Below are 22,158 nucleotides of genomic sequence, written 5' to 3' on the forward strand. Positions count from 1 at the left end.
AATATATCTTCTCCTTAGGTTCTCTGATACTGTTTGACATCTTGTCTAATCAAAAAGATATGAGTGTCTCTAAGTCTCCGGGGTCTATAAGTGTTGCTAATGGAGTTATGAAACAGCCAGATTTTCAGGAAAAGCAGGTAAGTTTATTGCTATCCTGTTGGCGTTGAGATTTAGAGCTAGACCTGAGCTCTTCCCCAAAACCTGTACTGTTTCCTCTAATTGTTTTTTTTTTTAATATTTATTTATTATGTATACAATATTCTGTCTGTGTGTATGCCTGAAGGCCAGAAGAGGGCACCAGACCTCATTACAGATGGTTGTGAGCCACCATGTAGTTGCTGGGAATTGAACTCAGGACCTTTGGAAGAGCAGGGAATGCTCTTAACCGCTGAGCCATCTCTCCAGCCCTCCTCTAATTGTTTTTAATTGTCAAAGTACATTGAGGCTCAGAAGTACAGTAGAAAAGTTGGGTCACACACCTGTAATCCTGACTGAAGCACGATTAATAAAAACTCAGAGAGAGAAATTGGGGTTCAACCTGAAGATCCGAAAAGCAAAGCAGCCAGCCACTGGCTCTTACCAGTCCAAAATGGCGATCCTGCTTCCAGAAATCTCAGAATGAGACTGTGTTTGAGAGCTGTTTCCTTCCGTTTTATAATCCTTTCTAGGGCTGGGATTAAAGGCATGCACTGCCTGGTTTCTATGGCAGACTAGTGTGTTACTGGGATTAAAGGTGTGTGTTACCATTACCTGGTCTGTAAGGCTGACCAGTGGGGCTGTTTTACTCTCAGATCTTCAGGCAAGCTTTATTTATTAAAATATAATAGAAATGCCCCTACACCTGACTGTTTTGGAGGCTGAGATGGGAAGATGATGAGTTCAAAGTCAGTCTGGGCAACACAGTGAGATGCCATCTCTAAAAATAGGAGTTTCTTGTTCATTTTCTTCATGGATTATAAAGTAAATGTGAAGGCTTAGAATTGTAAAAGCTAAACTATTATCATTATTTGTTTGATTTTTCAAGACAACTTTTTTTCTGTGTAACATCCCTGTCTTGGATCTCTCTCTCTCTCTCTCTCTCTCTCTCTCTCTCTCTCTCTCTCTCTCTCTCTCTCTCTCTCTCTCTCTCTCTCTCCCTCCCTCCCTCCCTCCCTCCCCCTCTCTCTCTCTCTCTCAACAAAACCAAAGTTTATTGAGACTAATGTCCATGCATGTATGAATTCACTGCTTTAAAGGCTGGTGCAATGCTTGCTTGCAAGAACATGTTTCCTAGCACTTAACTTTTCTCTACCAAACGTGGAAAATGGGCCACAGATGTGGTCTAATAAGGTGGGGAAAACAACTGGAGAAGGTGTGGAGCTCTCTTTTGTAGACCAGGCTGGTCTCGAACTTAGAGACCTGCCTGCCTCTGCCTCCCAAGTGCTGGGATCAAAGGTGTGCACCACCACCACCTGGTTTTAAAGTAAATTATTACAGAAAGTGGAAGCATAAGTGATTTACTAACAAATATTCCTTAAAGTCCAGGTGAAGATGGCAAAGTGCTGAAGTTTAGTTGATTTGTAGAGCAAAGCCCTTTCAGATTTCTGTAGATCACGAGACATTTTATGCGAACTTTTTCTGAGCTTTGTAATATTTTCCTCTTTTCTTAAGGTACCCGAAGAGCCAAAGCTGATGTCAGATGAATCCTGTGGACTTGATGTTGAGAATGAAGAACCCCTGACTTTGCATGGAACCCTGGAAGCACTCAGCCTCCTTGATTACATTAGCACTTTTGAGAAGGAAAAGATGGATATGGAGTCTTTGGTACTGCTAATAACCTGGTTCATTGTGTTTAAGGTTGAAAGCTGAAGAATGATGAAGCACTCTTACAGCAGAACTTATTCCACATAAGCCAGAAAGTTAATGTTTAAAAAACAGAAAAGGGGGCTGGGGAGAGAGATGGCTCAGAGGTTAAGAACACTTGCTGCTCTTTGCAGAGGACTGAGGTTTGGTTTCCAGCACTCACAACGTGGCTCACAACAGTCTGTAACTCCTTTCCAGGATCCAGTGCCTTCTTCTGGCTGCTGTGGGCACCAGCACACACATACTGCACACATATACACCGAAGGAACACATGTGTACACATAAAATAAACACAGCAGGTTTTTTGTTTGTTTGTTTGTTTTGTTTTTGTTTTTCAAGTCAGGGTTTCTCTGTGTAGCTCTGGCTACCCTTAACTCATTTTGCAGATCAGGCTGGCCTTGAACTCACAGGGATCCGCCTGCCTCTGTCTCCTGAGTGCTGAAATTAAAAGCTGTGCCACTATGGCCTGGCTCTGAATACAACTTTTTTAAAATTTGAGGAAAAAAAATTAAATGTGTGAAGCTTTTTTATTTTTTTATTTTTTATTTTTTTTTTTGTTTTTTTTGAGGCAGGGTTTCTCTGTATAACAACTCTGGCTGTCCTGGAACTTGCTTTGTAGATCAGGCAGGCATGAACTCAGATATCTGCCTGCCTCTGCCTCCTGGGTGCTGGGCTTAAAGGTATGCATGAGACAAAACTCAGAAATCATACATGGACAAGAATTTCAAAGTAGTAAACAGCATGACAATACCTAATGGGCAGAGATGGATTAGAAAAGCACCTGGTCACCGACACAGGCAGCTTTTATGGTCAGAGTTTATACAGAACTCTGTGTAGCTAAGGAAGCAGCAGGCAATGAGGCATTGGAAACAGGAGCATGATTTGCAGGAAAGAACAGGTGACCTTGTTTCTTGGGAGAACAAGTACAGAATGCTCACTAAGAGTAATGCGATACTGGTTTTAACCCATCTTGGTAACAGTCTATGTGGCAGGAGGAGGGGGAGCTGGCACTTAGCTCTGGTTACTGAGAGTATAAATGGGCACAGTCTCTGCAGAGTTTCCTAATGTCTTCAAAAATAAGTCGTGTGCCCTTTGCCATGCTGGCTTTACTGCTAGAAATGTTTTCTGTTAAGAAACCTCTGGGAATACCTGCAGGATGCTCACTGAAGTTTTCAGTAGCGTGAACCTTAGCTGCCACAGTGCACACGGACGGTGTAGTGGCGTCATTTGTGCAGCCCTGCAGCAGGACTCGCTGCGCTTGAGTGATGGATACTGTCATCCATCTTGACCTGTCAGGTGCGTGGTTGAAAAGAGGAAAGCTTGAGGTCGACATACACTGAAGAGCATGTTGCTGTTGTGTGCACGTGAGATCTCTGAAGAGGCAGAGTGCTACAGTTACCACTGAAGGAACTGGGTGCTTGGGACCAGGATGGACAGGAGAGGTCTGAGGGGAGAGCTTCATTATGTTAACAGTATAACTTCAGAGTTTTGTATGACATTATATTTTCTATTAAAAATAACAGAATTTTTAATAGAGAGGCTAAATAAAAAAATTTTTTAAGCCAGGTAGTGTTGGTGCATGCTTTTAATCCTAACACTTGGGAGGTAGAGACAGGTGAAACTCTGCAAGTTCAAGGCCAGCCTGGTCTACAGAGTAAGTTTTAGGATAGCCAGGGCTACACAGAGAAACCCTGTCTCAAAAAACCAACAAAAAACATTTAAAAAAAATAGTACTAGGTACTGAAGCCAAGGCTTCACATATGCTAGACAAGTGCCCTACCAGCAAACTGAGATTGAACATTTTAAAGCTTAAAATAATCTTATATTTCAAGCAAAAAGCCCTAGCTATTTTGAAGGTTGACTGACTTTTTGGTTGGTTTAGTTCATTCTTGTAGTATTCTTTGTATCCCATTTTCAGCTTATCTGTCTCTAGACTGATTAATTCATATGCTTTTGCTTCTCTTTAAAGCTTATGTGTACAGTTGAGGACCTGAAGGAGATGGGGATCCCCCTTGGGCCCAGGAAGAAGATAGCCAATTTCGTAAAGCTTAAAGCAGCCAAACTGGTAAGGCTCATTTCTGTCCTCAAGAAAATGAGCACGTTTTGTAACCCGCCCTTTGTGTTTGTTTGTTCTTATTTTCTAAGGCAAGGTCTCACTCACACTGTAGCCCAGGCTAGCCTAGAACTCACATCAGCGCGATCCTTCTGCCTCAGCCCCAGCGCCGTGCTTCACTCCCATTCTTGTCTTAGAAGCTTGCAGTCCCTGTGGTTGGCAAACTAGTTTATCTCCACCAGGAGCACAAACGGAAGCCCAGGCTCCAGAGTCCGTTGGCACTGGGTCTATATCCATCTTGCAGTTGACTGAACAGCTTGGTGTTCCAGGGACAGAGGGTTCCCCGGAAAAGGGGCTTTTCATTTTTGCTAGTTTATTTAAAAATTCTTTAAAAGATTTATTTTATGTGGGTGACTGATTATCTGCATGTATGCATGAGTACTCTGTGCACGCCTGGTGCTCGTGGAAGTCAGAGGAGGGTGTTGGCCTTCTCTTGACAGTGTGTGCAGTCAGGGTGTGCTTACCCGCCTTTGGGCATGGGCTTTACCTCATTAGCAACAGCATCGCTTATGTATTTTCCCCGTTGCTTTTGCAGTTTGCTTATGGAAATGTATAACTCTTGAGGTATTCTGGGCAGTGAAGTTTGACAACTAGGCACCTGTGTAGTCAGCACAGAAGCGGAATGTGTCTGTCTCAGCGCCACTGCGCTGCTTACTGACTACTCCTGCCTCTGGCCGTCACCACTGTGGTTTCTTTTTTTATTTGTTTGTTTGTTTTTCGAGACAGGGTTTCTCTGTAGCTTTGGAGCCTGTCCTGGAACTAGCTCTTCTTATAGACCAGGCTGGCTCGAACTCAGAGATCCACCTGCCTCTGCCTCCTGAGTGATGGGATTAAAGGCCTGCGCCAGTACCACCCGACATGATTTCTTTTTTAATAGAAATGTTTCTGTCTAGACAGTCATAAGTAGAGTAGGTAGAATGTACTGTTTTGTATCTGCCTTCCCATATTTAATAATTTTGAGATTCAAAGATAGCCAATATTAGATTGAATTTTAGCTATTTTGCTATATTTTGTCTTTTGTAATGTTAATTTTTCTAAGGATTATACATTTTATTATAACTATCATGGCATGTCTTTCCTGATGATAGTATGTGTCTTTAAGAAGTGCATTTTCTTGGGAGTCTGGAGAGATTGCCATGCAGCTAAGAGAGCTTGGCTGGTCTTGTAGAAGGAGCCTGTTTAGATTTCCAGCACCTGCACAGCAGCTGCAACTTCCTATTGCTCCAGCTCCAAGGGATGCAGTGCCCTTCTCAGGCCTCCATGGAACCAACACACATGTGACATTCACTCACACAGTGACACATACACAGATGCACATATCAAAGCTAATAAAAAAATTTTTTTTTTCATTTTGAGACAGAGTTTCTCTATATCTTTGGCTGTTCTGGAACTCTGTAGACTAGGCTGGCTCAGATTCAGAGATCTGCCTGCCTCTGTCCCCTAGTGCTAGGATTAAAGGTGTACACCACAATGCCCAGCTTAAAAAATAAATAATTTTTAAGAAGTAGCTTTTCCCAATAGCCCCAGTGTTGTTACTCTGCCTGAATTACTAAGAACTCCCTAATTGCATGACAGCATTTCTTACAGTGATAGCTACGAAGTGGCCGTTCCTCAAGATTGTCTCAACTGGTCTGTTCCACAGGAGCAGAGGAAAGCAGCGTCAGAGAAGAAGGCAGCGATGGCTGCTGCGACGAAAGGACGAGACGACGGTGTCCTGAAGACCAGGGAGGTGGCTCTTCCCTCTCCAGAAAACAACGCGTCGGAGAGGAAGCTGTCAGTTGGGGCACGCGTGTCTTCTGTGCAAGTTGAGTATGAGTCTTTTGACGTTGGCACGGGACAGGTGAGTGTGTGCTGACAGCTAACGGTTTAAGTTTTTTTTTTCTTGAGGCAGATTTTCTTTGTGTAACAGCCTTGACTGTCCTATAACTCACTCTGTAGACCACGCTGGCCTGAAACTCATAGAGATCCTCCTGCCTCTGCCTCCTGAGTGTTGGAATTAAAGGTGTGAGCCATTACCGCCTGGTCAGATTGTATTTATAAAAATTGATTTTTTTATTGTGTGTGTATGCATGTCATGACACTCAATATGGATGTCAGAGGACATCCTGTGGGGGTTAGTTCTCTCCTATCGTGTGTGACCTGGGGCTCAAACTCAGGACCCCAAAATATATGCTGGAGCCTAATTTCCTTCATTCGTTGTTTCTAAATAAAGCCACGTTCTGAGTTACAGGAGATTAGGCTCCAGCACGTATTTTGGGGGTGGGATACACAATTGAGCACATATGGAACATATAGTTTCTAGTTTTAAACCCCTTTAATAGAGCAGTCCAGTGATCAGTATTTTAAGCCTTTTTTGTGGTTGTTCGTTTGTTTGTTTTTGTTTTTATCTTTTTTTCGAGACAGGGTTTCCCTGTAGTTTCTAGAGCCTGTCCTGGAACTAGCTCTTGTAGACCAGGCTGGCCTCGAACTCACAGAGATCTACCTGCTTCTGCCTCCCGAGTGCTGGGATTAAAGGTGTTCGCCACCACCACCCGGCGGTTGTTTGTTTTTATGTGTGCAGCTGGACTGGTGATGTACACTTGAAAATTCTCAGTTACTGCTGCTGGTACAAAGTGCCAGTCTTCCTGGCAGTCTGGGCTTGCACCTCCCACCTGGACCTTGCCATGCATTGTTAGCGGTCTTCTTTTTGTCTTTTTTATTATTATTATTTCAAAAGATATATTTTACTTATGTATATAGGTGTTTTGTGTGCATGTATGTCTGTGTACTATATGCAGTACCCTCAGAGACCAGAAGTCAGTGTCAGATCCCCTGGAACTGGAGTTACAGATGGTTGTGAGCCACCATGTGGGTGCTGGAAATAGAACCTGGATATTCCTCCAGAACAAGTGCTCTTAACCACAGAGCCATCTCTCCGGCCCCTATTCTTTTTTTTTCCAGTGTTAAAATGAAAACTGGTGCTTTACATATTTATGATAGGTAAATGACATGCTCCAGGCCCTCCTTTTCCTTTAAAAATGTGCTTATAGGATCACCTTCACAATGGTTTTGTTTGTTTTTAGATTTATTTATTTGATGTGTGTGAATATTTTTCCTGCTTGTGTGAATGAGTATCATTTCTGTGCCTGGTGTCCTTGGAGTTCAGAGGAGGGCTTTGGATCCTCTGGAAGTGGAATTACAGATGCCTGTTAGCTGCCACATGAGTGCTGGGAACCAAACTCAGGACTTTTGCAAGAACATCAAGTGTTCTTAACTGTTGAGCACCCTCTCCAGCCTCTAGGATCACTTTTCTAACTTCCTTCTAGAAGAATTATTTTTTTCAAGTCAGGGTTTCTCTGTGTAGCCCTGGCTGTTCTGGAACTCACTCTGTAGACCAGGCTGACCTCTAATTCCAAGATTCGCCTGCCTCTGCCTCCTGAGGGCTAGCTAAGTAAGGGCAGCCACCACTGCCCAGCTAAGAAGTAGTTTTTAAACATAAAAATTGAATTGCTTTTTCTCTTTTTTGTGTTTTATTTATGTTTCTGATGACCTTACAGGAAAATGGCAACATGGTATCACACTGTATTTATTGAGCACTTTTTTTTAAAAAAAAAAACAAAACAAAACATATTGTGTGTTTGTGTGTGTTGTCTGGAGGACAACCTTGGATAGGATATTCAGGAACAATGGTTGCTTCCTTTGAAACAGGATCTCTTCTTGATCTGTCAATCACCCATTTGGCTAGACTGGCTGGCCAGCAAGCTTCCTGTCTCTGCCTCCCAGCACTGGGATTTCAAGAATGCACCACCACATCTGGCATCTCTGTGTGGTTTTAGGGATCAGAAGCAGATGCTTTCCCTATCCAGACACCCTCAAGCCTCACTTGTGTTTCTTAAGACATTTTTTTTCTATTACAAAGTATCAATTTTATCTGATTGCTATTGAACTGCATGTCCCTTTACACAAATTCTCCAGACTATAATGGGGATATATGCCTGTAATCCCTGCACTTTGAAGGCTACTACAGCAAGAGGTTGTGCACTCCGGGCCAGCCTGGGCTGCATAGCACTTTGAGGTTAGCTCAAGCTACGTAGTGAGGACTTATCTTAAGAAAAGAAAAGAATAGAAAAAGAAAGAAATCCTGAACTGTTAAGGCTGTGGCCTCTTGTGTGAGCTGTAAGTACTTGTTTTATATACTGATTTTTCTTTTCGCTTTGTTTTTTTCCTCATGGTGGAGCAAAACTTGAATTTCATTTTATTTTATTTTGATGCTGGGTTTCTTTGTGTAGTCCTGGCTGTCCTGGGACTCTGTAGGCCAGGCTGGCCTCAAACTCAGAGATCTGCCTCCCAAGTGCTGGGTGTGCGAAACCACTGTCCAGTTTAAAAAATATTGACTTTTTAGAGATAAAGGCAAATGTAAGGATGTGAAGTTTGATTCTTAGGAGGGCAGCCTAGTAGTGTCTGTAGAAAGACTTGATTAAGTCTGCACTGTGTCACTCACTAACTGCGCTCTCGGTGAGGGCTATCACTTCCCTGGCTTCCGCTGTCTTCACCTGTGAAGCGGGCATGATGGTCTTCTCATCTGGTCTGCTAGTGGACTTCTGTTCTTGGATCATGCTCTTCGTTCCCAAAATACTAACATGGCAAAACATTTTCTGCTCCTGAAATAAAATAAATAATAAACTTTGTAAACATAGCATGTCATCACACATATATCTGCTTTTCCCTTGGGACACTTCATGCAAGCTGTCCTAAGTAAGCTCTTTAGACAAACCATTTTCTAACAGGGAACTTGCTGTAAGTGATTTTTTTTTTTTTTTTTTTTGGAGACAGAGTTTTATGTAACCTGGCTGATCTTTTAAAAATATTTATTTATTTATTATGTATGCAGTATTCTGTCTGTTTGTATGCCTGCAGGCCAGAAGAGGACACCAGACCTCATTACGGATGGTTGTGAGCCACCATGTGGTTGCTGGGAATTGAACTCAGAACCTTTGGAAGAGCAGGCAATGCTCTTAACCACTGAGCCATCTCTCCATCCCAAACCTAGCTGATTTTTAAATCACTGTATCCAAGGATGACCCTGAGCTTTCTTATTCTCCTGCCTCTAACTCCCTATGGAGAAGACAGAATTGTAATAGCATTAACACAGAACCTCTCTTTGTTTTGATGAGTGCTTTCTGTGGCCTTAGTTATTCATTCTTCACTATATTGAGTTTGGTACAGTGAAAATCCCCATGTTATAACTGAGGCAGAGGCAAAAGACATTAAGAAACTTGACCAAGGGGGCTGGAGAGATGGCTCAGAGGTTAAGAGCATTGTCTGCTCTTCCAAAGGTCCTGAGTTCAATTCCCAGTAACCACATGGTGGCTCACAGCCATCTGTAATGGGGTCTGGTGCCCTCTTCTGGCCTGCAGGCATACACACAGACAGAATATTGTATATATAATACATACATACATACATAAATAAATAAATAAATAAATAAATATTAAAAAAAAAAAAGAAACTTGACCAAGAGTAGAAGCAGGCCCAAGCAGGGTGACTGTAGGTTTTGCAGTTTGAACCTGATCCAAGAACATTTAAAAATTCAAAGAGTTTGTCTCTGTGACCATGGAAGAATGGTTTTTATTGTTGTTCCTTCCTAGGTTTCTGTCACTTACAACTCGTTAGACTTCGAGCCGGAGATTTTCTTTGCCTTGGGCTCTCCAATCGGCATGTTCCTCACTCTCCGCGGTGTAGACAGGATCGATGAGAACTACCGCCTCCCTACCTGCAAAGGCTTCTTCAACATTTACCATCCGGTGAGCGGCTTGAATTTACTTTGCACTTTAAAAAGATGAAAGCTCTATCCTTTTCCTCCAAAGAGATTCTCAGGCTCTTGGAAATTAATGGCAGGCACAAGTTGCAGAGCTCAGCTGTCCCTCCTAAGAGTCCGATGCACTTTTCAATAGGTATTTCTATCAGAAAGCTTTTGTTCAAAGGAAAATGTATATTGCTTGCTTTGCTTGCAAAATAATTTCACCTACAAATTGAAAATCTTGTAATTGCCATTAGCTGAGTAAGGTATGGCAAGAAGTCAGTCTCTGGCTTGCCAGTTAGCGGTTTGCCTCCCTAACTGTGGCATGTAACTCCAAATAAGCACTCACGGGTTTCTGCTCTTCCTCCTCGCAGCTTGATCCGGTGGCATACAGATTAGAACCCATGGTGGCTCCAGATTTGGACTTGAAAGCTGTTCTCATTCCACATCACAAAGGCAGAAAGAGGCTTCACTTAGGTAAGAAGCAACTGCTTTGGGCACTTACTGCAGAGCAGACGCAAGATTAGGAATTCAAGGGTGTGCTTGGCTACAAAATGAGTCACAAGCAGTTTGAGTCACGTGAGACCCTGCCACACAAAGCACAATAGAAAAACAAAACCCCCACATAGTTGTCCTTTCCTGTTGATATTGTAAACTGTGGTGAATTATGAACATTTAAAAACTGTATTGTTGTGTGTGATGTCTTTGTGATGTGCCACTGTGTACATCTGGAGGTCAGAGGAGAGCTTCCATCGTGGGTTCCCATGGTGGTCAAGAGAGGGTGTTGGATCCCCTGAACTGGGGTTATAGATTGTGGTAAGCCACCGCGTGGATGCTGGGATTGAATGCAGGTCCTCTGCAAGAGCAGCCAGTGCTCTAACTCACCGAGTCACCTCTCCAGCCCTCTTGTGATTAGATTATGGTAGTGTGTCATTTTTGAAAAGGAGAAGACTAACATTAAAAAGGTATATATTTTCATACAAAAATAAATAAATGTAAAAAAAAGAAATAAAATTTTTAGAAGTTAAAATTAGAAATTTGTTAACTTGCAGAGTGATTTAAATATTAGACAAACAGGTATCGAAGGGGTGGGGCTTATCTTCAAAATTGGAATATCCTCAGGAGCTCCGCAGTACACGGCACATGCTACTCTGAACGGGTTTCATGGATTCCTGGCTTCAAACTGAGGCCTTTACGCTCGCACGGCAGGCACTTACCCTGAGCTGTCTCCTCAGTTCCTTTATTCCATTTGTTGTTGTTTTTCTGAGACAGGGTTTCTCTGTGTTACAGCTCTGACTATCCTGGAATTTGCTCTGTAGACCAGGCTGGCCTTGCACTTAGAGATCCATCTATTTGCCTCTGCCTCCTGTATGCTGGGATTTAAAGATTTGTGCCCCCATGCCCAGCTGTTACAGGACTGTTTTAAAAATTTCTGGTAAAAATGTGTAGGATTGGGCTGGAGAGATGGCTCAGAGGTTAAGAGCACTGCCTGCTCTTCCAAAAGTCCTGAGTTCAATTCCCAGCAACCACATGGTGGCTCACAACCATCTGTAATGGGGTCTGGTGCCCTCTTCTGGCCTGCAGGCATACACACAGACAGAATACTGTATACATAATAAATAAATAAAGTGTAGGATTATGTCTGTGTTATATTTGATAGGATTATGTCTATGTTATGGTATTTGAACTTTTTGAGAAAAAAATTTGTAGGTTTGGGATGGATCAAATTGTTTAAAAAACAAAACAAAATAAAACAAAAAACCCAAAAAGCTGGTTGGGGTGGCTCATGCCTGTAACCCCAATGCTCAGCAGTCTGAGATGTGAGGAGCACCCTAAGCTTGAAGCTCCAAGACACTGCGTCAAAAACAAACAAACAAAAAACCAGGCATGGTAGTGTATACGTCTAATTTTAGCGCTTGGAGGCTGTGGCAGGAGGATTTCTAGTTCAAGTCCAGCCCTTTAGAGTGAGATCTTGTCTCAAAAATATCCAGTGCAAGCCAGGCGGTGGTGGCGCATGCCTTTAATCCCAGCACTTGGGAGGCAGAGGCAGGCGGATCTCTGAGTTCGAGGCCAGCCTGGTCTACAAGAGCTAGTTCCAGGACAGGCTCTAGGACAGTGCAAATCAGCGTTTTACTCTATTGAGAGTTCCTGGTTCCAAGAGTCTCCCATAAGATTTAAGGGAGAAGGAGGCCCTTACTTGTCTGGTGACATGTTTACTTTTAATTTCTATGGCACAGAATTCCAGTGGCTAATTAACTTGGTGTGTCATCTGAATCTGTTTAGAGTTGAAAGAGAGCCTTTCTCGAATGGGATCCGATTTGAAGCAGGGCTTTATCAGCTCTCTGAAAAGTGCTTGGCAGACACTCAACGAATTTGCACGTGCTCATACCTCTTCAACGCAGTTGCAAGAAGAACTGGAAAAGGTGGCCAATCAAATCAAAGAAGAGGAAGAAAAGCAAGTAGTGGAAGGTATGTTTGCTGTTGGAAGCGTTTTCTCTGCCATGCTGTTGAAGAGCATAATGCGTGTAATCTGTGGGAGACAGTTTCCCTTTCTCACCTCGTCAGATTGGGTAACTCCTGTGAAGGAGAATATGTCCTCTGGATTCCACATCACCCTTCACTAACTGTTAAATAAGTTTTTACCTGATAGTTCTTGGGCTTTTCTCTGCAATTTTAAGATTTTATTTTGGGTCGTTAAGCCAGGGTGGACTATGAGTTGAGGCTAAATTTGTGTTCAGGCTTTGTAAAGCATCCATGAGGGTTCATCTTTCTGCTCCTGCTGAACTGTGGTTTTGAGACTCTGTATGCAATGCCAGATCATCCTTCTTTGTGACTTTTGGATTCTAATTGTTTCTTTTTTTTCTGCAATGCTCTCTCACCCCTTCACAACTTCTGTCAGCTGTTGGCTCTCTCTCCTCTCTCTCTATCTCGGGGAACCAGCCCTCTTTCCCTGTTCTCTGGAGGACTGGGGAGTGAGCCTTATAGCTCCTCGGTTGCTATGAGTGTCAAGTGATATTCATTGAACCCAGAGAGTCAGCTAAAGTTAGAGAATGATTGACTTTGATATTGAAATGGTTTAAATTCTAGCGGAAAAGATTGTTGAAAGTCCAGAACTTTCCAAGGATGAGGACTATGTGGGCAAGGTTGGGATGTTAAATGGAGGCCGCCGGATTGATTACGTTCTTCAAGAAAAGCCAATAGAGAGTTTTAATGAATATCTTTTCGCTCTTCAGAGTCACTTATGCTATTGGTAAGTATTTTTCACTTTGATTCTCCTTGAATGGCTTTAACTAGTACAATATTTTCACTGTAGTGGGAGTCTTTTACTAATTACCTACTTGTGAGGACTTAATAGATTCACCTGTTGAACTCATACAGTCAAAAACATTTCCCCCTTTAGGTTTTTGTTGTTGCTTGCTTGCTTCTTTTAAATCCAGATGCAGATATCGAGGAGAGACTTGGCCAGCAGTTTACATTTCTGACTTGTTGGCAACTTTTCTAAGTCTGCATAGAACTCAGTAATCCACAAGGTGGCAGTGTGTCAGCGTGTCATCTGCCCTGACCAGAGACCACTGGTGCTTGTGCAGTGTTTTTATAGGGGTATCCTTTTTCTTCCCTAAGATTTTTTAATTCTGTGTATATGGTGCTCTATCTGCATATACACCTGCATGCCAGAAGAGGGCATCAGATCCCATTACAGGTGGTTGTGAGCCACCATGTGGTTGCTGGGAATTGAACTCAGGACCTCTAGAAGAGCTGCCAATGCTTTTAACTGCTGAGCCAACTCTCCAGCCCCTATAGGGGTATCTTTAATGGCAGAAGTTTAAGGTCTTTAAAAGCCATTTTTCCATATGTCCCCCATCACTGAGGAGATTTCCAGCATGACTGTTTTGGAACTGATTGGAGTGAGTCTATACAGGCTTTAAAGACTGCTCTGTGCTCCATGCTTTGCTGTCATCTGCCCATTCAGAACTGAATAGAATAGCATGTGGGGCACTTACCTCCCTACTAATTCTTTCTTACTTTTTTCTTTCTGCTAGGGAATCTGAAGATACTGCCCTCTTGTTACTAAAAGAAATTTATCGAACAATGAACATTAGTCCAGAGCAGCCCCAGCACTGAGCAGATTTGCATTTTACTGGGTGAGTTAATCCTTATTAAATGTGTAATGCTGATGTTTGTGTTGCTGAAATTGTAGGTCCCATGTGATAAATGATAGAGGGAAATCAGGTCCTCTCGGAATTTTCACTCTCATTTAGAATTTAGGAGTGGACTCAGCTGGAAGCCTAAGGACGTTTTACTGGTGTTTAAAAGACAAACCAGGCCATGCCAGCTTAAGAGGAGAATGGAGGAGAGAAGGAAAAAAGAGAAGAAAAAAAAAGGCCATTTAAGCTGGCACAGTGGTGACTTGAACTCTGGCCACAGGAGACGACTGATGAGAGACGACTGAACTTGGGTCTCAGAGCCGCTAACGAAGTCACTGTGATGTAAAGCAACAGAGTTACGGAGGATGCCTGTGGGTTTTAATGGGAACTGAGTGGTGGTGCTTTTTCCTGCAGGGCCCATGGGGGAGCAGGGGTTTGGGTGTGGGGTGGTGGGTAATCACTTCTGGTTTGTTAAGTCAGTAGTTGATAATGTTGGTCTGAAGGTGAAAAGAAATCTGAGCGCTAAAGATGACTTTAGAGGCATGAGTATGAATTTGCCATCCAAAGACTCAGTTAGTTGAGTTTATGTATTAAAATACATTAAACTCCTTCAGTTTACCTTGAAGGAGTGAAGCAGGGCCTGGAGTGAAAGGACTCCAGAAGTCGAGCCCAGGCAAGGGAGGACTGCTGCAGGCAGGGGTCAGAGGACAGGCTTCAGGCAGGTGCAGATGCAGGTCATTGCTGGTGACCTGGATCAGAGTTGCTTTACTGTCAGGCCAGAGGTTAAAGGTGACGAGAGAGAGTTTTGTCAGAAGTAAGGCAGTGGGGAATGGAATAGGTGGGATAGGAAGGTGTTAGCTTGCCAGTAGGGATGGTCCAGAATTGAGGAGAATGATAATTTTGGATGAAGGGGTTATTGGGGTGTGGGCATTTGGAAAGGCAGAGAGCATGCAGCCAAGTGCGGCCAAGAGCTGAACTGTAGGAAAGGAGCAAGGCGGTGGGTGATGTGGGTGCAGGTACAGGCTGGACGGGGGAGGGAGGCGTTCTCTGACAGGTTCTGACTCTGTGGAGTGTGTGGAAAGGTCATCAGCAGAGAGTAAGACTAGGGGCCTGCTGGGACAGTTGCAGAGAGAAGAGGCGATGGATCTTCCTGTGAGAGACAGGAACTCACCAGCCCAGTATGATTGGATTTTATTGCAGGTTGGAATGCCTGCTGATAATTTGATCATAAATTTGAAGTTAATGACTTTGTTACAGTGGCCTGGCTTCTCTGGTCATGCTCAGCTACCTGGGCAAGGTCAGCAAATACTTGTGTTTGCCTGGGATAGGCAAGATAGAGTGAGGGTGGAGACTCACTGACCACATATGAAGGATGGGAGGCTTTGGTCAGAGGATGGTGTGTGTGGAGTAGCGATTGCTGAGGCTCTGGTTTTCCCTGTGACATGGTCCATTGGAGCTGTCTTACTTTGTTCAACAAATACCTCATGTACTTGGAAGCAATTTTTTTCAAACTTTCTTTAGATTTATTTTATATGTATGATTGTGTGTGTGTGTGCGCGCGCGCGCGTGCCATGTGCATGCAGGAGCCAGTGGAGGCCTGAAGAGGGTGTTGGATCCCTGGAGCTGGAGTACAGGTGGTTGTGGGCTGCCTGGTATGGGTGCTGGGAAGAGAACAGCTGGTTTTCTGCAAGAGCATCAGATTTTTAGTGGCTGAACTATGTCTCCAGCCCAGCTTTTCTCTTACGTTTATGTATTTCATGTTGTTTGCTGTCTTTCTGTGTTAGGTTTCCCATTGGGGTCTACATTTACATGGACATCTTTGTTGTACAGAGATTGAACATAGTGCCTTGCAGGTACTGCACCACTGAGCTACATGCTCAGCCCTGTGTACGATTTTTGTCTTTATAAATGGATTATACAAACATGTGGTTCAACTTCTTTATTTTGTTTAGGTATTTTAAAGCTTTTAAATTAACATTTATGTATTTATATTTGGGTGTATGTGCCATGCATGGTGCATATGTGGAAGCCAGTGGACAGCCTGCTGGAGTAAGGATTCTCTTTGCAGCATGGGGTCCCAGAACTCAAGCTCAGGTTGTAAGGTGGTGTCATGAGCACCTTTATCCACTCTGAGCCATCTCATTGGCCCTTTTTGAATGGGTTTATCAAATTTTATTTCATAGTTATATTTTTTATTAGTTTATCCTCCATTTTTGAGTGTTAGGTAACTCCCCCCAACATATACACCTTCACTATTGTACATAACTTTGACATGTAGCTTTACGTGCTTTTGCCTGTCTCTGACTTGCGATAAGCCTGTGAGTGGCACTGTTAGATCTAGAATATCACACGTTTTGAAAGGCTTTCTAGTCTGCTCTTATTGCTCAGTTGCATTCTCGAGAAGCCCCTCAGTTTTCATATCTACTGTTAATGTATAATGCCAGTTTTTATTTCCTCTTAACACTAAGGTGACTATTTTTTAATTCTGGCAGTTGAGCACCAGAAATTGCTGAGCTGTCTTGTTTGTTTTCCCTTTGTTAGTGAACTTGAGTAGCCTTGCTAGATTTAACCTACCAGTTTCATTTCTTTATCAATTGCCTCTTGACCTTGATGCATTTCCTGGAGGTATAGGGTAGGGGCTGTTGGATGTGTGCCCGAGGCTGTGCGATGTGTTGCTTAGTGAAGCTGATGGATGATATCCTGCAGTTTCTTTCTGCTTTGTTACTTGTCTTTTATTTTTAGGTTAGATTGGGAGTACGTTTTTTAAAACTAATTACTTCTTAGATATCTTTTGCTTGCTTTTAGTTCTTAATTTAACTCTAAAAACGTGTGGTTTTGAGAGGGACTTGACTTTCCCTGAATAAGTCATTGTTTCCTGTACTGTATTTGAATGTTTTACTTGATACCTCTATCATTTGCCTAGTATCCGTTTTCTGGGCATTCTGATCAATTTATCATATGGCATTGGAGGCAAGGGCTACATGTTAGTATCTTTTTGTTTTTTTCAAAGCAGTGTTTCTCAGTGTTGCCTTGGCTGTCCTGGAAATTGGTAGACCAGGATGGCCTAGAACTCACAGAGATTCACTGCCTCCCACATGCTGGGGTTAAAGGCGTGTGCTGCCACCACCCAGCCTTTTTTTTTTCCTTTTTTTTTTTTTTTTTAAGACAAGGTTTCATTATATAACTTAGGCTGCCTTGAACTTACAGAAATTCCCCTGCTTCTGCCCAGTGCTGGCATCAAATGTGTGCTCCACCACGGCCAGCTTTGTTGTGCTTCTTGACCTCACTGATCCCCAAGACCCCACAGATCCTTTTGGAAGGTGTGTGGGAGGCCCTGTGCTTGATGGCGCTCTGGAACTATAGCAGCATTGGTTAGTCAAGTCGAGCATGTGGCTGGCTTGACTTCACGATGGGAGGGAGCAGTTATTACTGGGGGTTTGTGACAGTCGCTCAGGGTTTTTAAAGACTCTGTTGTCTTACAGGAAGTTCCAGCATGAGGGCCATTGTTGGGAGGATCCATGGTGGCCCACCCTCTTGGCTCCAATGATGATGACAGAAGTGACTCAGCAGCAGTTGCTGACATCGGCTTCTCAGATGTAGGAATTCATTTTAAAAGGCACAGAACAGAATGATACCGGGGAAGAAAGTCAGTACCACATTTGGACAGTATAGAAGAAAATCTGCAACCATAAAATAATGCTGTGGAAATTTCTCAGATCCGTTTAGTTGTGTAGTTACCAAAATTAGGTGTGTCCTAATGAAGAGATATTTGTAGCTGCAAATGGTTATTTCTATTTCTCGAAACGATTGGCTATTAAACCTACATTTTTCTTTGTATTAATGCAATATGTTATTTTTATTTAAATATGGACTTCTTGAGAAACTGTACTAACATGATTTTTCAGAAGCTTATATATGCTACGTTGGGCATGGTGGCACATGCCTTCAATCCCAGCACTTGAGAGGCAGAGGCAGAGGCAGGTAGATCTCTGGTCTATATAGCAAGTTCCAGAACAGCCAGGACAACACAGAGAGACACTTCACAACAAAAAAGAAAAGAAAAGAAGCTTGCGCTGTGCTTTAAATGTGAATGGCTCTGAGCCGTCCTGGTGGAGTTGTTCCTGCTCGTGACAAGGCAGTAGGCTCCTCAGCCAAGCTGACCTGAGTTTATGAAGCCGAACGCCATCACTGAGAGCCTGGTCGCAGAAGGAGTGAAGCACTTGAGATGATGTGGCCCCGCCCCCTGCTTGTCCACCTCCGGAGAGATGAGCACGTGGCAGGCTTTTGTTGTCAGCTGAGGTGTCTGTGCCGGCACCACAACTGAGCTTCCAGTTAACAGACAACCAGAGTGGGAGGTTTCGAAACGTTCTTTGGTTTAATTTTACTTGTACCAAAGGGTTTGAAAGGGTGGATTTCCTGCTGCTGGGATGTAGAGCTGCTTGGTGCAGACTGCTCTGTAACATCATTTTGTTTACTATAAACTCCTTGTCTAACTATTTCCTAACAAACACTGGGAATGCTGACTTCCTCTTTTGTTACATAGCAGAAACATTTTATGTCATTCACATAGTTCTCATGGAACATGGACTTTTTTTTAAAGTAACATACAATACACATTTTTGTGTATGTGTTGTAATTGGTGTGAATAAAGCAGCGACATCAGTGCTCTCCCTCAAGCTGCAAACTTGTTCCTCACCTTTCTTAAAGTGTTGTCACCCCGCAGCCTCTAAACTGAGGGTGTAGAGAGTGGCTCTCAACCCCTCTGGGGTCCAGTGACCTTTTCACGGGGGTTGCATATCAGGCAATCCTTCATATCAGATATTTGTGTTACAGCCAATAACAGTAGCTGAATTGGGATTATGAAATGAAATAATTGTATGGTTGGGGTCAGCACAGCATGAGGAGCTGTGCTGACCACGCAGTGTCAGGAAGGTGGAGAAGCTTCACTCTGTATAGCGCTTCCTTTGACCCCAGGCAGCACAGTTTCCAGTCACCTCCTCTAGATGAGGACACTGTCCCCGCCAGGGAAGCACTTAGCCAAGTTGGGTTCTCTTGGTTTCTTTTGACCTTCGTTTCTCTCCACCAGGACAATTACTGTTCACTTAGTTTCCATATGACTTCGAATACTGTCAGAATAAGGGGAAAACAGAAGTTCCTCATGTGTATTTTAATAAAATATTTAGCTTTTTAAACTTGTAACAAGTTTGAGTTGTATCATTCTGCTTGTGTCCTGTGAGTCGTGGGCAGGGAAGGAGCATTTGGAGAAGGAGTCCATGCCAGCCGAGTGCCCCTTGTTGCTACTTCATTTTAATAGTTGGGGAGCATAAAATAAACTATTTCAGTGATCTTGCCTAGATACATACTTTCTATCACTGTTACCTCTTTTTTTTTTTTTTTTAATCCCTCCAAGACATAGCACAGGCTGCCCTTGAACTCCATGTGTATTTGAGGATGACCTTGAACCTTGGATTCCCTTGCTTCTCCCAAATGCTAGGATTATAGGTATGTGTTTCCACACTTGGTTTATATAGTGCTGGCGATCAAACCCAGGACCTGATGATACTGCACTAGCACCATACTGTCTGAACTACATTCTGCAATGTCACTGGGGCTCCTGTGTCTCAGTATTAGTGTCTCTGAGCTACATCCCGCCCTATCTCTGTGCTTTCTGTGTCTTATTTTAGCATCTCTGAGCTACATCCCATCCCATCTCTGGCTCCTGTGTCTCAATATTAGTGTCTCTGAGCTACATCCCGTCCCATCTCTGTGGTTCCTGTGTCTCAGTATTAGTGTCTGGTTTATTGACCTCAGAGCTTGCCACTGAGTAAGGTGCTTAACAAACGTGTGTTGATTCGGGGAATTTAAAAATCAAAACTGTAAAGTCAAGTAACATTTGGAAGAGACCTTGGAGGATCACCAGATCAGTGGTTTGTGAGCCAACCCCTTCCCCAGTGCAGGTGGCTCAGATCTGGAAAGGTGAGACCACTGCTGGGCTTTGGGGCAGCTCCTCGGTTGGTGCTCTTGTTCTCCTCAGGTGAGGGAAGAAGTCTCCAGATGTGTTTCCTGGTAGGGTTTGTGACAAAGACCTTAGAAAGTAGGCACTTGAAGGTAAAAGTCACAAAATCATGGGGAGGGGCAGCTGCCAGTCATGTTTACACACAAATGTCTGCAACGATAGGTAGTTTTCTAAGTCTGGTATGTGCTGCTTGCATGAATCCAGCCAGATAGACGTGATCTCTCAAAGCTGGACTGATTCTTGTTTTTAAGTGTCCCAGGCAGTGTGTTTCTGTTTGTGCCTGTAATTGCAGCACTAGGGAGGACTGAGCTACAAAGTCAGACCCTGCCTCAAACAAACAAACACAAAAAGGATGCGTGATGATGACACTTGAGGAAAGTGTGCTTCCTTAAGGGCAGGGTGCAGGTAAAGTCTGGAAAAGAGGACGGTAGACATAGGTCCCCTGTCCTGCACAGAGCTCATCTGACTGTGGGGGACATGCTGGAGGTCAGGACTGTGGTCTGACTGGGGGGACATGCTGAAGACCAGGACTGTGGTCTGACTGTGGGGGACATGCTGAAGACCAGGACTGTGGTCTGACTGGGGGGACATGCTGGAGGTCAGGACTGTGGTCTGTCTGTGGGGGACATGCTGAAGACCAGGACTGTGGTCTGACTGGGGGGACATGCTGAAGACCAGGACTGTGGTCTGACTGGGGGGACATACTGAAGACCAGGACTGTGGTCTGACTGGGGGGACATACTGGAGGTCAGGACTGTGGTCTGACTGTGGGGGACATGCTGAAGACCAGGACTGTGGTCTGACTGTGGGGGACATGCTGAAGACCAGGACTGTGGTCTGACTGTGGAGGACATGCTGAAGGCTAGGACTGTGGTCTGACTGTGGGGGACATGCTGAAGACCAGGACTGTGGTCTGACTGTGGGGGACATGCTGAAGACCAGGACTGTGGTCTGACTGTGGGGGACATGCTGAAGACCAGGACTGTGGTCTGACTGGGGGAACATACTGGAGGTCAGGACTGTGGTCTGACTGTGGGGGACAAGCTGGAGGTCAGGACTGTGGTCTGACTGTGTGGGACATGCTGGAGACCAGAACTGTCCTAAACAGCCAGCATGGCTGCCCTGTGTGTTTGTATTGCCATTGGTAACAGCATCTGACTTGAGGCATACAGCTACTATGGTGTTTTCCCCTAGTGCTCAGCAGGCACTCGTATGTTGGGATTCGATTTCCCTAGTACATCTTACCAGCTGGGAGAAGGGTAAATGACTTGGTCTCTGGTGCTGCTCTGGCCAGGCTCCTGGTAGTTGGGTGACAACAGAGGGAAGCTTCCTGTGCCTACAGAAGTCTCCGAGGCTGGGGCTTGGGCGTGCGCAGCATGTGGGGTGAAGGGAAGGTGAAGTGGGTGGAACTGGGTGGGTGGGGTTGGTCTTTGTGTGCCCACCTTGATGCAGGTCAGGACTCTCACAGAACACCATTGGTAATGTAGTCCGTGTGCTCTGGTGCTTTAGACTCATTTCAGGGTAAGGATCAGGAGGGGATTTTCTTTTCTAAAACTCTGTCCTCTTTTCCTTATTTCCAGGGTAAAATCTCTTGTAGTTTTTCCCCCCAAACATTGACTCTACAGAGCACTTTAAAATAACTTCATGTTGTTACTAGATTCAAAGAGGAGATTCTGTTAATTACCTAGGTTACAGAATAGTTTTACAGAAAATTAGAACACAAAAGGCACACATTAGGAGAGACTGATTGCGGACTCTTAGTGACTTTCAAAGATTGTTAGGAGACATTTCTGTTGGGATAAAACCTGATCTAATAATTCACTTAAACAAAACCTTAGATGGTGATAAAGACTTGAATAGTCCCAGAGAATTAACAGCTGAAGTGGAAAAGGAATTGGCAATTGTTGAGGAGATAGTTCTGGAGGCACATGTGGATAGGGTGAATCCAAATCTGAATTGTATTCTAGTCATACTGCCTTCCAGAATTTCTCCACAGGAATTATAATACAGAGGGACGATATTACCTTAGAATGGATTTTTTTTTTTTTTTTGAGACAGGGTTTCTCTGTAGGTTTGAAGCCTATCCTGGAACTAGCTCTTGTAGACCAGGCTGGTCTCGAACACACAGGGATTCCCCTGCCTCTGCCTCCTGAGTGCTAGTATTAAGGGTATGTGCCACCATTGCCTGATTTAGAATGGATCTTTTTACCACACAAAGCAAGTAAAAAATTAAAAACATATGAAAAAGTCTCTAAATTAATTA

At 43.7% G+C, this 22,158-nt stretch overlaps 1 protein-coding gene across 2 annotated transcripts in view; it reads left to right on the top strand.

Moving 5' to 3' along the window:
* The window catches only part of LOC119812347 (SEC23 interacting protein), a 45,327-nt gene extending 26,249 nt beyond the window's left edge, over positions 1-19,078 (top strand). Inside the window, exons 10-19 of one of the 2 annotated variants that reach the window (XM_038326956.1) lie at positions 19-137; positions 1,651-1,803; positions 3,812-3,907; positions 5,598-5,795; positions 9,583-9,738; positions 10,109-10,211; positions 12,018-12,203; positions 12,822-12,984; positions 13,775-13,876; positions 13,994-16,953. In XM_038326956.1, coding sequence (XP_038182884.1) covers positions 19-137; positions 1,651-1,803; positions 3,812-3,907; positions 5,598-5,795; positions 9,583-9,738; positions 10,109-10,211; positions 12,018-12,203; positions 12,822-12,984; positions 13,775-13,856 — 1,256 coding nt within the window. In that variant the 3' untranslated portion in view covers positions 13,857-13,876; positions 13,994-16,953. Of the gene's footprint in view, positions 1-18; positions 138-1,650; positions 1,804-3,811; positions 3,908-5,597; positions 5,796-9,582; positions 9,739-10,108; positions 10,212-12,017; positions 12,204-12,821; positions 12,985-13,774; positions 13,877-13,993; positions 16,954-17,361 lie in introns of those variants that run through there. The other variant, XM_038326947.1, reaches the window with a different exon arrangement.
* The last annotated feature ends 3,080 nt before the right edge of the window (positions 19,079-22,158 follow it).

This window comes from Arvicola amphibius, chromosome 1 (assembly GCF_903992535.2).
Source record: "Arvicola amphibius chromosome 1, mArvAmp1.2, whole genome shotgun sequence".
Classification (NCBI taxonomy): domain Eukaryota; kingdom Metazoa; phylum Chordata; class Mammalia; order Rodentia; family Cricetidae; genus Arvicola; species Arvicola amphibius.